Below are 16,090 nucleotides of genomic sequence, written 5' to 3' on the forward strand. Positions count from 1 at the left end.
CTGTCAGCTCCTCGTCAGGGGCGGAGCTAACGAGCCGAGGGCGTGTCACTCCCCGCCGGATATGCGCAGCCACTTACCGGACGTGAGGTCAGATGCGCCCCCAGCTTGGAAAGACAAGTCGCGACCTCCGAGCGCTGAGCGACCTCCCCGCATCTTTGGACCGGACCGGGTCGATTTTGCCCCTGAGCCAAGAGTGCACCTTGAGCCATCGACTACCTGCCTTCCTTGCCATCAATCCCCGTGTGAGTCAGTTTTGTCCCGTTTATCTGTCGTCTGTCGGGGTTACTATTAAGACCGTAATTAAGTGCCTATCTTTCTATGCTGTCTCTCTCATCCCTGTAATCTAAACGTTCCGAACTAATATAACCTCCTCCGGAGGCCTTGAGAACTGTACCCCTGGTGTCGTGTCATTTAACCTAGCCGTTGTGTCCTTTCCTTCATTGATCTAGCGTAGCGCGACTCGGCCAACGTTCGAGTATAATCGGGTAACTTGTGCGAACACGGCGGCCATTCCGCTCGGCCCATCATAACATCTAAGTCGTGTCCGTAACAATATATAGACTAGAGTACTAGACGAAAGCACCCAGCATTGCCCGGATTCTTTTTGAATGAATTTACTACTATAATTCAGCTTTTACTCGCGGCCGTAGAAGATTGACTACGATAATTCAGCTCAGCTTTTAATTGTGAAATGGGCCCAGCCCGGCCGAAGCGGCCTCGATCGGTGTCGCCACCTAGCCTATAACCTTCCCTGGGCCCGTCCCGACATTTTTGGTTCTTTTTGAATGAATTTACTACTATAATTCAGCTTTTACACGCGGTTGTAGAAGATTGACTACTATAATTCAGCTCAGCTTTTAATTGCGAAATGGGCCCAGCCCGGCCGAGGCGGCCTCGACCGGCCTCGCCACCTAGCCTATAACGTTCCCGGGGCCTGTCCGACATTTTTTGTTGCAGAGGTTTCCTCCTATCTTCCACCATTCAGGAGATTAGCGCATGCAGACAAACAAACAAACAAACAAACAAAAACTTTCTTTTATATACAGTATATAGATTATAGACAGATAATTGTGGTTTCATTTGATGTGCCGTACTCTTTACAGTGTTATTAACCCTTGACAAAGGTTATACTTGGTAGTTTGCCATTGCTTCCCAGCGTGGTTTGTCTGTGACCAATCCTCCATCTTGAATGCTGAGCGTCGATCAAAAGAAGCAGCACGTACCGATTTTAAAGTCTTTGGTGTGACTCGACTGTGTTCAAACCATTGACCTGACAAACTCAGAACACACACTCTAACCATTACATCACCAAGCGGGGTTATTCTGGATTAACTGAGGACAAAAAAATCATTTTGAATACATTGTGGAGGCTCATGCAGGAGCTCGATCATAGAACGGATCAGGACTTGTCAAAAAAAGGAACATTGTATCATTTGTGGTTCTATATGATATTAATGGTTCTATATATTCTATATATTAATGGTTCTATATGGTTCTATATGTTCTATTTGTGGTTCTATATGTGGTTCTATATATGGTTCTATTGGTTTGTGGATATTAAGGATCAAAGTTGTCTGGGTCTTTTTTTTAACACAATCTGTATGTCCGGACGCAGTGCTTTGTTTTCTACAGACAACCTCGATGCTAATATGTCCCTTGATACCCTACAAAATAGATATGACGTATCTTTTTTAGGGTTTGCGATTTAGAAAGTCAGTAATTTTGCAAATTAAAAGTCGAAATCTTCTTCTTCAAGAGCATGTGTGACGTCACACCATGAAGTCGACTTCCAAGTCCGTATTGTTTACAATTTAAATCAAATGACCATTAATTTTCAAAGTTCTACAAATATGCGATTGTTTGTAGTTTTTTCGATGTGTTCGATTGCCTAACCCTAACCCTAACCCTAACCCGAACAACTCGGTGGTTGTAGTAATACAAACCGAGATGGTTTCATTCTGCACCAATGGCCGAATGATCCGAGGGTTGCCAGAAGTTGGACGAGATTTATCCAAAATACCCGAGTGTGGATCGGGCCGACAAAATGTTCGCTTTGGTGCTTGGGACATTTTACAGAGAACATTTATGAAACAACAGAAACTGCTGGATCTTGTGGTTATCGCCATGATTGAGAAAGGATGCCTTTATAAATATAAATATTTCCGGAAATTAAGAATCGCCCAAGATGTAATCTTCCAGGATGTTCAAGATCTCCATTTTGAAAAATAACAAGTGAATATTTTGTTTCAGTTTCGCTACCGGAGTGACCGATCGATAAACAACAGGAGATGTGAAGTGATGGTCAGTGGAAGGTTTGTAATGTATTATCCTTATCAATCGGATAACCTTGTTCAATTTCAAATGGGTTTTAATGATCATTTAATGATTTCACAGGTTTAAACAAAACAAATGGATGAACATTGAAGCGGGAGACATAATTCGTGTGAACCAAGATGACTTTGTTCCAGTAAGTTATGAACTTTCTTTGTGGGTCAGACCTTTGTTTTATGGGTTAAATTTCCATGATAAGTGATGAACTTTCCTTGTGGGTCAGACCTTTGTTTTATGGGTTAAATTTCCATGATAAGTTATGAACATTCCTTGTGGGTCAGGCCTTTGTTTTAAGGGTTACAATTCCATGATGATACGTTATGAACTTTCCTTGTGGGTCAGACCCTTGTTTTATGGGTTAAATTTCCATGATAAGTTATGAACATTCCTTGTGGTTTAGGCCTTTGTTTTAAGGGTTAAATTTCCATTATGATAAGTTATGAACTTTCCTTGTGGGTCAGAACTTTGTTTTATGGGTTAAATTTCCATGATAAGTTATGAACTTTCCTTGTGAGTCAGACCTTTGTTTTAAGGGTTACAATTCCATGATGATAAGTTACGAACTTTCTTTGTGGGTCAGAACTTTGTTTTATGGGTTAAATTTCCATGATAAGTTATGAACTTTCCTTGTGAGTCAGACCTTTGTTTTACGGGTTAAAATTCCATGATGATAAGTTATGAACTTTATTTGTGGGTCAGACCTTTGTTTTATGGGTTAAAATTCCATGATGATAAGTTATGAACTTTCCTTGTGGGTCAGACCTTTGTTTTATGGGTTAAATTTCCATGATAAGTTATGAACTTTCCTTGTGGGTCAGACCTTTGTTTTATGGGTTAAAATTCCATGATGATAAGTTATGAACTTTCCTTGTGAGTCAGACCTTTGTTTTAAGGGTTAAATTTACATTATGATAAGTTATGAACTTTCCTTGTGAGTCAAAACTTTATTTTATGGGTTAAAATTCCATTATGATAAGTTATGAACTTTCCTTGTGGGTCAGACCTTTGTTTTATGGGTTAAAATTCCAAGATGATAAGTTATGAACTTTCCTTGTGGGTCAGACCTTTGTTTTATAGGTTAAAATTCCATGATGATACGTTATGAACTTTCCTTATGGGTCAGACCTTTGTTTTATGGGTTAAAATTCCATGATGATACGTTATGAACTTTCCTTGTGGGTCAGACCTTTGTTTTATAGGTTAAAATTCCATGATGATACGTTATGAACTTTCCTTGTGGGTCAGGCATTTGTTTTATGGGTTAAAATTCCGTGATGATAAGTTATGAACTTTCCTTGTGGGTCAGACCTTTGTTTTATGGGTTAAAATTCCATGATGATAAGTTATGAACTTTATTTGTGGGTCAGACCTTTGTTTTATGTTAAAATTCCATGATGATAAGTTATGAAGTTTCCTGGTGAGTCAGACCTTTGTTTTATGGGTTAAATTTTCATGATGATAAGTTATGAACTTTATTTGTGGGTCAGACCTTTGTTTTATGCTAAAATTCCATGATGATAAGTTATGAAGTTTCCTTGTGAGTCAGGCCTTTGTTTTATGGGTTAAAATTCCATGTTGATAAGTCATGAAGTTTCCTTGTGAGTCAGACCTTTGTTTTATGCTAAAATTCCATGATGATAAGTTATGAACTTTCCTTGTGGGTCAGACCTTTGTTTTATGGGTTAAAATTCCATGATGATAAGTTATGAACTTTATTTGTGGGTCAGACCTTTGTTTTATGTTAAAATTCCATGATGATAAGTTATGAAGTTTCCTGGTGAGTCAGACCTTTGTTTTATGGGTTAAATTTTCATGATGATAAGTTATGAACTTTATTTGTGGGTCAGACCTTTGTTTTATGCTAAAATTCCATGATGATAAGTTATGAAGTTTCCTTGTGAGTCAGGCCTTTGTTTTATGGGTTAAAATTCCATGTTGATAAGTCATGAAGTTTCCTTGTGAGTCAGACCTTTGTTTTATGCTAAAATTCCGTGATGATAAGTTATGAACTTTCCTTGTGAGTCAGACCTTTGTTTTATGGGTTAAAATTCCATGATGATAAGTTATGAACTTTATTTGTGGGTCAGACCTTTGTTTTATGCTAAAATTCCATGATGATAAGTTATGAACTTTCCTCGAGGGTCAGGCCTTTGTTTTATGGGTTAAATTTATGTGATTATAAGTTATGAACTTTCCTTGTGAGTCAGACCTTTTGTTTTATGGGTTAAAATTCCATGATGATAAGTTATGAACTTTATTTGTGGGTCAGACCTTTGTTTTAAGGGTTAAATTTCCATTATGATAAGTTATGAACTGTGGGTCAGAACTTTGTTTTAAGGGTTACAATTCCATGATGATAAGTTACGAACTTTCTTTGTGGGTCAGAACTTTGTTTTATGGGTTAAATTTCCATGATAAGTTATGAACTTTCCTTATGAGTCAGACCTTTGTTTTACGGGTTAAAATTCCATGATGATAAGTTATGAACTTTATTTGTGGGTCAGACCTTTGTTTTATGGGTTAAAATTCCATGATGATAAGTTATGAACTTTCCTTGTGGGTGAGACCTTTGTTTTATGGGTTAAATTTCCATGATAAGTTATGAACTTTCCTTGTGGGTCAGAACTTTGTTTTATGCGTTAAATTTCCATGATGATAAGTTATGAACTTTCCTTGTGAGTCAGACCTTTGTTTTATGGGTTAAAATTCCATGATGATAAGTTATGAACTTTCCTTGTGAGTCAGACCTTTGTTTTAAGGGTTAAATTTCCATTATGATAAGTTATGAACTTTCCTTGTGAGTCAAAACTTTGTTTTATGGGTTAAAATTCCATTATGATAAGTTATGAACTTTCCTTGTGGGTCAGACCTTTGTTTTATGGGTTAAAATTCCATGATGATAAGTTATGAACTTTCCTTGTGGGTCAGAACTTTGTTTTATAGGTTAAAATTCCATGATGATACGTTATGAACTTTCCTTGTGGGTCAGGCCTTTGTTTTATGGGTTAAAATTCCGTGATGATAAGTTATGAACTTTCCTTGTGGGTCAGACCTTTGTTTTATGGGTTAAAATTCCATGATGATAAGTGATGAACTTTCGTTGTGGGTCCGAACTTTGTTTTATAGGTTAAAATTCCATGATGATACGTTATGAACTTTCCTTGTGGGTCAGGCATTTGTTTTATGGGTTAAAATTCCGTGATGATAAGTTATGAACTTTCCTTGTGGGTCAGACCTTTGTTTTATAGGTTAAAATTCCATGATGATACGTTATGAACTTTCCTTGTGGATCAGACCTTTGTTTTATGGGTTAAAATTCCGTGATGATAAGTTATGACTTTCCTTGTGGGTCAGACCTTTGTTTTATGGGTTAAAATTCCATGATGATAAGTTATGAACTTTATTTGTGGGTCAGACCTTTGTTTTATGTTAAAATTCCATGATGATAAGTTATGAAGTTTCCTTGTGAGTCAGACCTTTGTTTTATGGGTTAAATTTTCATGATGATAAGTTATGAACTTTATTTGTGGGTCAGACCTTTGTTTTATGCTAAAATTCCATGATGATAAGTTATGAAGTTTCCTTGTGAGTCAGACCTTTGTTTTATGGGTTAAATTTTCATGATGATAAGTTATGAACTTTATTTGTGGGTCAGACCTTTGTTTTATGCTAAAATTCCATGATGATAAGTTATGAACTTTCCTCGAGGGTCAGGCCTTTGTTTTATGGGTTAAATTTATGTGATTATAAGTTATGAACTTTCCTTGTGAGTCAGACCTTTTGTTTTATGGGTTAAAATTCCATGATGATAAGTTATGAACTTTATTTGTGGGTCAGACCTTTGTTTTAAGGGTTAAATTTCCATTATGATAAGTTATGAACTGTGGGTCAGAACTTTGTTTTATGGGTTAAATTTCCATGATAAGTTACGAACTTTCCTTGTGAGTCAGGCCTTTGTTTTATGGGTTACAATTACATGATGATAAGTTACGAACTTTTCTTGTGGGTCAGACCTTTGTTTTATGGGTTACAATTCCATGATGATAAGTTACGAACTTTCCTTGTGAGTCAGGCCTTTGTTTTATGGGTTACAATTCCGTGATGATAAGTTATGAACTTTATTTGTGGGTCAGACCTTTGTATTACGGGTTAAAATCCATGATGATAAGTTATGAACTTTATTTGTGGGTCAGACCTTTGTTTTATGCTAAAATTCCATGATGATAAGTTATGAACTTTCCTTGAGGGTCAGGCCTTTGTTTTATGGGTTAAATTTATGTGATTATAAGTTATGAACTTTCCTTGTGGGTCAGGCCTTTGTTTTACGGGTTAAAATTCCATGATTATAAGTTACGAACTTTCCTTGTGTGTCAGGCCTTTGTTTTATGGGTTAAAATTCCATGATGATAAGTTATGAACTTTCCTTGTGGGTCAGGCCTTTGTATTACGGGTTAAAATCCATGATGATAAGTTATGAACTTTCCTTGTGGGTCAGACCTTTGTATTACGGGTTAAAATCCATGATGATAAGTTATGAACTTTATTTGTGGGTCAGACCTTTGTTGTATGCTAAAATTCCATGATGATAAGTTATGAACTTTCCTTGAGGGTCAGGCCTTTGTTTTATGGGTTAAAATTCCATGATGATAAGTTATGAACTTTCCTTGTGGGTCAGGCCTTTGTTTTATGGGTTATAATTCCATGATGATAAGTTATGAACTTTCCTTGTGGGTCAGGCCTTTGTTTTATGGGTTATAATTCCATGATGATTAGTTATGAACTTTCCTTGTGAGTCAGGCCTTTGTTTTATGCTAAAATTCCATGATGATAAGTTATGAACTTTCCTTGAGGGTCAGGCCTTTGTTTTATGGGTTAAATTTATGTGATTATTATAAGTTATGAACTTTCCTTGAGGGTCAGGCCTTTGTTTTATGGGTTAAATTTATGTGATTATAAGTTATGAACTTTCCTTGAGGGTCAGACCTTTGTTTTCTGGGTTAAAATTCCATGATGACAAGTTATGAACTTTCCTTGTGGGTCAGGCCTTTGTTTTACGGGTTAAAATTCTATGATGATAAGTTATGAACTTTCGGTGTGGGTCAAACTTTGTTTTATGGGTTAAAATTCCATGATGATAAGTTATGAACTTTCCTTGTGGGTCACACTTTTGTTTTATGGGTTAAACGTCCGTGATGATAAGTTATAAACTTTCTTTGTGCATCAGACCTTGGTTTTATGGGTTAAATTTCCGTGATGATAAGTAAAGAACTTTCTTTGTGGGTCAGACCTTTGTTTTATGGGTTAAATTTATGTGATTATAAGTTATGAACTTTTCTTGTGCCTCAGGCCTTTGTTTAATGGGTTAAAATTCCGTGATGATAAGTAAAGAACTTTCTTTGTGGGTCAGACCTTTGTTTTATGGGTTAAATTTCCATGATGATAAGTTATGAACTTTCTTTGTGGGTCAGACCTTTGTTTTATGGGTTTAATTTATGTGATTATAAGTTATGAACTTTTCTTGTGCGTCAGGCCTTTGTTTAATGGGTTAAAATTCCGTGATGATAAGTAAAGAACTTTCTTTGTGGGTCAGACCTTTGTTTTATGGGTTAAATTTCCATGATGATAAGTTATGAACTTTCCTTGTGGGTCAGGCCTTTGTTTTATGCTAAAATTCCGTGATGATACGTAAAGACTCTTACAGACCTTTGTTTTCACACTCTTACAATGTCTCTCCGAAAGGACCGACTGGACAACCCTCCCATCTACTTTCTCAACAATCCTCTCCAAGAAGTTCTGTCGCTCAAGCTTTTGGGTCTCACTATCTGCCATGATCTTTCTTGGGAAAACCACATTTCCAAGCTGGCCTCCAAAGCCAGTCGCCGACTGGGCATCCTCCGTCGTGCGAAGTCCTTCCTTGGCACACCTGAGCTCCTCACCACATACAAGGCTTTCATCCGCAGCTCAATGGAATACTGTTCCCCCCTCTGGGCTGGTGCTCCTGCCTCACACCTTGCTCGGCTTCACGCTGTTGAGGCCAAAGCTTTCAGAATCATTGGAATCTCCTGCGATGTAGTCAACTCCGTGGGCCTTTCACTCACTCACCGCAGGCAGGTTGGTGGTCTTTCTGTCTTCTACCGACTCCTCTCTGGCCTTGCTCCCCCAGCTCTCTCTGTGCTCTGTCCCCCAAATATTCCTTCAGGTCGCACAAGATCTGCCTGCAACCCTCTTATGGTTACACTGCCAAAGTCTAGGCTCTCTGCTCACCTTCACTCTTTCATTCCCCTTTTCTCCCGCCTCTGGAACAAACTCCCCCACTCCATTCAATCCCACTCCTCCCTCCAGGTCTTTAAAACAGCTGTTCACCACCATCTCTTATCTTCCCCCATCGAAAACCTTGATCTTTTCTACCCCCGGTAATTCACCCCAGAGTCCTTGCAGCGTTCATATGTTTTATTCCTCTCCCACTTCCCCCCAAGTCCTCCCGATGTCCCTGCTCTCAAATGTTGTGTTTGTGTCCTTCCCCCTCTCTCCCCATCTTGTCTGCCGCTCCCCTTGTTTTTTTGTGTTTTGTGTGTCGGTTTGTCTTTTTTGTGATTATTGTTAGCTCTTTCACGAGCCTCGATCTTGTATACAAAAAAAAAAAAAAAAAAAAAAAGAACTTTCCTTGAGGGTCAGACCTTTGTTTTATGGGTTAAATTTATGTGATTATAAGTTATGAACTTTCCTTGAGGGTCAGACCTTTGTTTTATGGGTTAAATTTATGTGATTATAAGTTATGAACTTTCCTTGTGGGTCAGGCCTTTGTTTTATGGGTTAACAATCCGTGATGATAGGTAAAGAACTTTCTTTGTGGGTCAGACCTTTGTTTTATGGGTTATAATTCCATGTTGATAAGTTATGAACTTTCCTTGTGAGCCAGACCTTTGTTTTATGGGTTAAAATTCCATGATGATAAGTTATGAACTTTCCTTGTGGGTCAGGCCTTTGTTTTATGGGTTAACATCCCGTGATGATAAGTAAAGAACTTTCTTTGTGGGTCAGACCTTTGTTTTATGGGTTAACATCCCGTGATGATAAGTAAAGAACTTTCTTTGTGGGTCAGACCTTTGTTTTATGGGTTAAATTTCCATGATGATAAGTAAAGAACTTTCTTTGTGGGTCAGACCTTTGTTTTAAGGGTTAAAATTCCGTGATGATCATCCTATAGAGCAGGGGTCGGCAACCTTAGGCACGCGTGCCACCATTGGCACGCGGCAGCGTAGTCATTGGCGCACTGGCGAAAGCAGTGCCCTCTCCGCTGCATGCCAAATCACCTATTGAACAGCCATTGGCTGTTGTGCGTGTTGCACTATAACAGTATCCCGGTGTGATTGTGCAGGGTGATGAGGTAGATGGATCAGAGCAGAGTCACCATTCCAATTCCAAATTCTATTACTGGAATAATAATCAAAGATGCACAACATGAGATGCCGGCCTGGCGCATTCAAACACAATATTCGCGGCAACCGGATGTGCTGTAAGAACAGTGGTGTTGTTCACAGCAGATGGTCCGAGGCTGCATCTCCACTCATTATTATTATTTGGACTGGTTTCTGAGTTTTAATATTATTAATCATCATTATTCTGAATTGTATAATAATCGCAGATATAAAACAGGAGATGCAGGCTTGGTGCCTTCTGATATGCCGTTCGCGGCAACCTGAGGTGCTGTAAGAGCGGCTGTGCTGTTAACATCCGGTGGTCAGCGGTTGCATCTCCACTTTGTTATCATTCAGGCTGCCTTCTGCGTTTTAATATTGATCTCGTCATTATTTTGAGTTTTTTATGGGGTGGTAGTAAGGAAAATGGGGGTAGTAGTTTTTCTCGTAACACGCGGCCTGTCTTATTAGTCCCCTACCGGTGTACACCGTAGGGGACTATCGGTTTGCACTCTGTCCCTCCGTCTGTCAGTCTGTCGATCCGTCAGTCCGTCACGCAAAGAACAGCTTTCCGGACTTTTTTTTCTAAACTCTTAATGCTAATGATTTCAAACTTGGTACATGGTTTCGTCATGACAAGTTACAGATCAAGTTCCAACTTCACGACGTTTCGATCATTTTTGACAAAGTTATGGCACTTTGAACTTTGGGAATTTCCTCAACAGTTTTCCGGACTATAATTTGGAGTGCGGTGAGTCATAATGCAGTCTTCTATGACAGTGCTACCAATGCCGGTAGGGGACATGTATTGCAGTGCAATACTCAGAATGCTTGTTTAGTTTGATTGACGGTACGGCCTCCCGCTCACATTTCCCACAGGAATTGCAGTGAAGCGGTTCAGGTTCGGTAGATGTTCGGTAAATGTTTCTTTAAAATGTTGTTGCTATGCATGTAGCCGATATGGATGGAATAAAATTCCATGTCTGTTGGAAATATTTTTTTGATGTGGTGTCAAAATTAAACTTAATGTTAAACTTAATGTTGATATGGCACACTAATTAACAAGAACATTTCAAACTGGCACTTCATGTCAAAAAGGTTGCCGACCCCTGCTATAGAGTCATGGATGGCGACATGACAGACATGTGATTGGTGTTTGTTTAATAATCAGGGTTTACATCATTGGTATTTGATCTTTCCAGGCAGACTTGTTGCTGATCTCGAGTTCAGAGCCAAATAGTCTTTGCTATGTGGAAACTGCAGAACTTGATGGGTTCGTGAATCTGTTCCTTTAAAACATTTTCCAGTTTTTAAAAAAGTTTTTATAAACTGTTTTATATTTATAGTTGCAGGGGAATATGGTGTTGTCGGATGCTGTTCATAATCACATCCACGCACATGATGTTCTAATCCTGTTGGAATTTTGAAGAAATCAAATTTTTAAAACTATTTTTTTGTGGGGGGCGAAAACACTTTCATTCACGCACCAAGGAATGGGGTTTGGGATGATTTAATATTACCTTCCATACAGCTACAAAGGCTTAGACACTATAGAGCGATTTTGAAAACCCCCAAAAAATCAAACTTATATTTCCCCTCTCCATACCCCCCCCCACCCCCCCCGCCCCTCCCCCACGGGATCTCTGAGGATATCCCAGCGACTCAGTAGCTCAGTAGGCTGTCAGCGTGTAAATGATGAGGTCCGTGGGTACGAATCCCGGGTTGAGTCAGAATTTTTTCACACTAGCCCCATGCAGGAATTTACTTCCTGTTTCTTAAATAAATAAATAAATATTTAATTTTTTGTACATATTTGATACACAAATAACGCACACAAACACACATACACATAAACGGCTCTCTTATAGTATACATTTGTTCCTGAGTACAGACTTTGTTCTCAGCTGTACCTCACACCATCCATTTTGTTGGCCCATGGAGTTTGTCCGTGCTCTGTCCTTTAAATGCAATTTGTCAAGTGACGAGCATGCACCATTTTAGGAAGAAATACCTGGGTAATAGCTTTAAAATAGTATTTTTGGGGAAGGGTTGTATGTAGCCGAAGGCAAACTTTACTGTTTTTCTTTCCTATCTGTAAGTATGACATAACTTAATTGATCGGAATCACTTGTTTCAGAGAAACGAACCTGAAGTATAAACAAGCATTAAAGGTCACCCATGAACAACAACATGAGGAGGCACAACTGGCTGCCTTTAACGGAATCCTCCGCTGCGAAATGCCCAACAACCGCTTGGAGAGCTTTGCGGGAACCCTGGAGTGGAGAGAAGGTGATGTTCACTCGGTGGACAATGATAAGATTCTGCTCCGTGGATGTCGTTTGAGGAACACTCGGTTCTGTCATGGAATGGTCGTCTATGCAGGTAGATGCAGGTGTTTTCCTGTACCGTACGTGGAGATAGCTTCTTCTAACAGATGCTCAGAAGTAGTTACTTCTGTATGAATAGCTTGATGTAGGTATCTAGTGAGCATGAGCATTTACAAGCAGACAGTATTTAGTAGTGATGCATGGTGGTGATCTCCAGTCAAGGGTGGAGGAGTAAACCAGAAACATATAATTATTGAAAAGTGTCTGAGTCATTTAATGTACATATCTTTATCCCCACACTTAAAAAAAATTTTTTAACCAAGAAGAAAAACACATAAAATGTCATCGCCCCCATATAGTTTTAGCAAGTTTGGTATACAGAGTTAATGGGCATCAGTCGGCCTTCTTTGGTGGGATTACAAAACAAAATATTCTGCATATGTTTACTCTCATGTATTGTCTTTGTGGCAAGTTTGAAAAAAATCAGTCCATGCATGTCCGAGAAATAGCTGGGTACACGTTTAAGTAACAAAACGGCGGGAAAGTCGGCCATATTTGATTTGAACAAAAAAAAAAAAACATGACTGACATATGTAACCCATCATTCATTATCTCGGTGCAAAGTTTGAACAACATTGGTAAATGCAAGTCCAAGAAATGGTTGAGGACTTGTTCAATATCGAGTTTTTTTTACAACTAAAATGGCCGCCAATCTGCTAGTCGGCCATCTTTGATCAGATCGCAAAATAAATTCAGGTGCATGTGTATGCCATAATATACTGTGCTTGTGTCAAGTTTGAACAAAATTGGACCATGAATGTCCAATAAATGGCCAGGGACACGTTTAAGTAACCAAATTGCCGCCAGTCGGCCTTCTTGGACCTGATCTCAAAAGAAAATGACTTGCATATGTAAGCCATCATTCATTATTTGTTTGCCACGTTTGAACAACATCAGTAAATGCATGTCCGAGAAATGGTTGAGGACGTGTTCAACATCGGGTTTTTTTTACAATTAAAATGGCCGCCAGCTGTCCATCTTTGACAGCATCATGAAACAAAATGAGGTGCATATGTATATCATCATGTATTTTCTGTGTGCCAAGTATGAACAACATTGGTCTATTCATCTCCGATATATGGTTGCGGAAGGAGAGACAGACGGACTAGACCCTATCCATAAGCTCCCATTTCTGACTAAGTCCAACAGGGGATAAAAATTGGGTGATATTCTAATCGGCTCCATCTGTCCGTCCATCCGTCCATCCATCCTTCCATCCTTCTGTCATTTTTTGTGCAAAATGCAATTACGGGCACATTTTAAATGGCACGTTAGTAGGGAGATAATGGGGCTTCCAGGACACCCATGTATTTAGATGGGACTTTTTCCCAAACTGCCGATTTTTCCCCCGATTACCGCGACACCCCCTTCTACTTTTACATGTAAGTGAATGGGGGAGTCCTTACTTAACCTCCAAGGACCACGCGACATTCAAAATTCCTCATTGATCCTATGAATATTTGCTCATTTTCTAATTTTTTAAACAACTCCATTCTCTTATGGAACTCATCCCCATCTAGGATATTGATAAACTTTACATTAAGCACCTTTCTCTGTGCGTTTATAAAATGGTATGTTTCACGGAGGGACCTGGTCTGTCCTCCTCCCGATCCACATACCATTTTAAAATTATAATATTTATTATCCGGTTGATAACCATCAAAGTTCTCACTCCACTCTAATATATTTTTCTTCCCGCCCTCCATTACCCCACTTAACAAATGAATACGTTTATCCGTCTTGAGGACCTTCTGACCCTCTCAACCTCTCGGATCTGGTATTTCTCACACTCATTATGTTTTCCATTTATATACCAAGGTTGATTACACCTCCACCCTTTAGTCTGGTTAATACTTGGTTCTATCATTTATTTATTTATAAAAAAGGCGGCGGTAGCCCTTAAAATCCCTAACCCCATTATCTTATCACTAATATATGGATGGTTGTTGTTTAATGGCTTATCAGTTTTGTTTTTTGTAATTCTTGTGAGTAAAATGAACCCAAGATTTCTTCCCCATTCATATCATATAATTTGTAAGTCCAAGGGACTGTATCCATTACATCAATGATTTAAAATAATTCACGAGTCCATTTTTGTGTATAACCTTTTTCAAAATGGCTTTTCCATTTGTATATTCTTACCATATCACCAACTTTGAACTTGGGTTTTTTCAAATTAATCCCCATTTCATATTTTAATTTTGTAAATGTTTCTGATGGTTTTGATTTTGTTGATGAATGAACTGTATTATTGTAATTATCAACAATATTCTGGATTAAATACACCCATTGTTGAGAACCGAGTTGTGTGAATTTTTTATATAATTTTTCTTTTAAAGTACGATTAAAACGCTCAATAACAACTGCCTTTCCTTCATTAAAGGTGCTGTATAATTTAATATCCTCCCCCTTAAGAAATTTCATAAATATTTTGTTATAGAACTCTGTTCCCTCATCAGTCCATAACTTCTTTGGTTTCCTTTTATCCCTATCAAATATTAGCTTAAAGGCTAACATTAAAGTATTACCTCTCTTGTTTTTCAACGGAACAACCCAGGCAAATCTACTCCTCAAATCAATAACGGTTAACGCATACCTGTATCCCCTGTCATTTTCAATTCAATTAAATCAGCGGACCATATGTGGTCGGTGTATTTAGAATAAACTTTCCTTCTTTTAAACTTTGTGATTATAGGTTTGTGTAATTCATTAGCCAAAAGCTCCTCAGCCTTGATGACATCATTGGAGTCTAATAGTTTTTTGAGGGTGAATAACCAAGACCAAGTTTCAATTTGACACTTATCATTTTTTAAACAATAAACCGATCAACTTTCTCTCTCAATGTAGGATTTTGTATCAAAGACAAATTATATAACATTTCTCTGTCTGCTTCATGTTTTTCATCCAATGTAGTGGTTTTCCCATAAGCAATATCATGCTTCATACACACTTCGTCAACCCTATTTGTAGGTTTAGACCAAGGTTTAGGATTGTCAGCCTCATCTAATCTTTTATCCAAGTTTGTTCCTGGACCACAGAAAGAATACCCTGGAAGGTGTAATTCCCCTGGAATTCCAGTTGTTGTAAATTTACTTCCTGACAGAAACTTTTGTATGTCTCCTCCTCTTTTAGGAGAGATGAATTGGCACTTTTTAGAGCCACACACTTGACATATTCCTTTTTGATAAACTCTATTATTTTTAGCTTTAACATAAGAGATATTTTTAGATTTCGTTTTCTTTTTACATTTGAGACAATAACTCATATTTATTTATCAGAAAAATTCCGACAGAGTATCAAAACCTTTTTGGTTTTCAACATATATACACAAAGAATTAAGTTAAGCACCCCCCCCCCCCCCCCCGTTTTTTTACAACCTCGCACATTACAAGTTTGTTGTCGTCAAAACAGTGTAATATACCCATGATATTGCTATATATTCTGGAGAAGTGATATTATGGTCACATAAAAACATAACAATCATGCCGTTTTCAATATTTTATTCTGAATAATTTAAGGTGAAATTTTTTGGGAATTTTAGGCATATTTTCACCTCAATTTAAGTATGGAGCTATAGGTCCATCACGGACAGTGTGGATGACGTTTATGTTTTCTAACGTACAGTCATTGTTCTGAGAAGACCTCTAGCGATCTTTGCGTCAATAACGTGTGTAGGACCCACGTGATCGGATCACTGACTCAACCAATCACTTTTTTTCACTTTGATCACTCAATTTCATCAATGGATAATTGCTAATGTCATACCAATCATTATTTGATCTCACATACCTTAGAATATATGCCAATGTATACATATACACAAAGAATATATATTAGGGGGTGCTTACCTTAATTCGTTGTGTAGGGGTGCTTAACTTAATTCTTTGTGTATACATTTCAATCTTTATTTTTAAAACATAAAGAATCCTAAGGAATGCCTTCACTCTCTCCTCC

At 38.1% G+C, this 16,090-nt stretch overlaps 1 protein-coding gene across 1 annotated transcript in view; it reads left to right on the top strand.

Moving 5' to 3' along the window:
- LOC137422422 (phospholipid-transporting ATPase IC-like) overlaps nucleotides 1-16,090 on the top strand; it is a 312,955-nt gene that overhangs the window by 57,793 nt on the left and 239,072 nt on the right. Inside the window, 4 exon segments of the mRNA XM_068109179.2 lie at nucleotides 2,251-2,312; nucleotides 2,395-2,467; nucleotides 10,952-11,022; nucleotides 11,887-12,131. Coding sequence (XP_067965280.2) covers nucleotides 2,251-2,312; nucleotides 2,395-2,467; nucleotides 10,952-11,022; nucleotides 11,887-12,131 — 451 coding nt within the window.

This window comes from Myxine glutinosa, chromosome 2, assembly GCF_964187855.1.
Source record: "Myxine glutinosa chromosome 2, kmMyxGlut1.1, whole genome shotgun sequence".
In the NCBI taxonomy this organism is placed as follows: Eukaryota; Metazoa; Chordata; class Myxini; order Myxiniformes; family Myxinidae; genus Myxine; species Myxine glutinosa.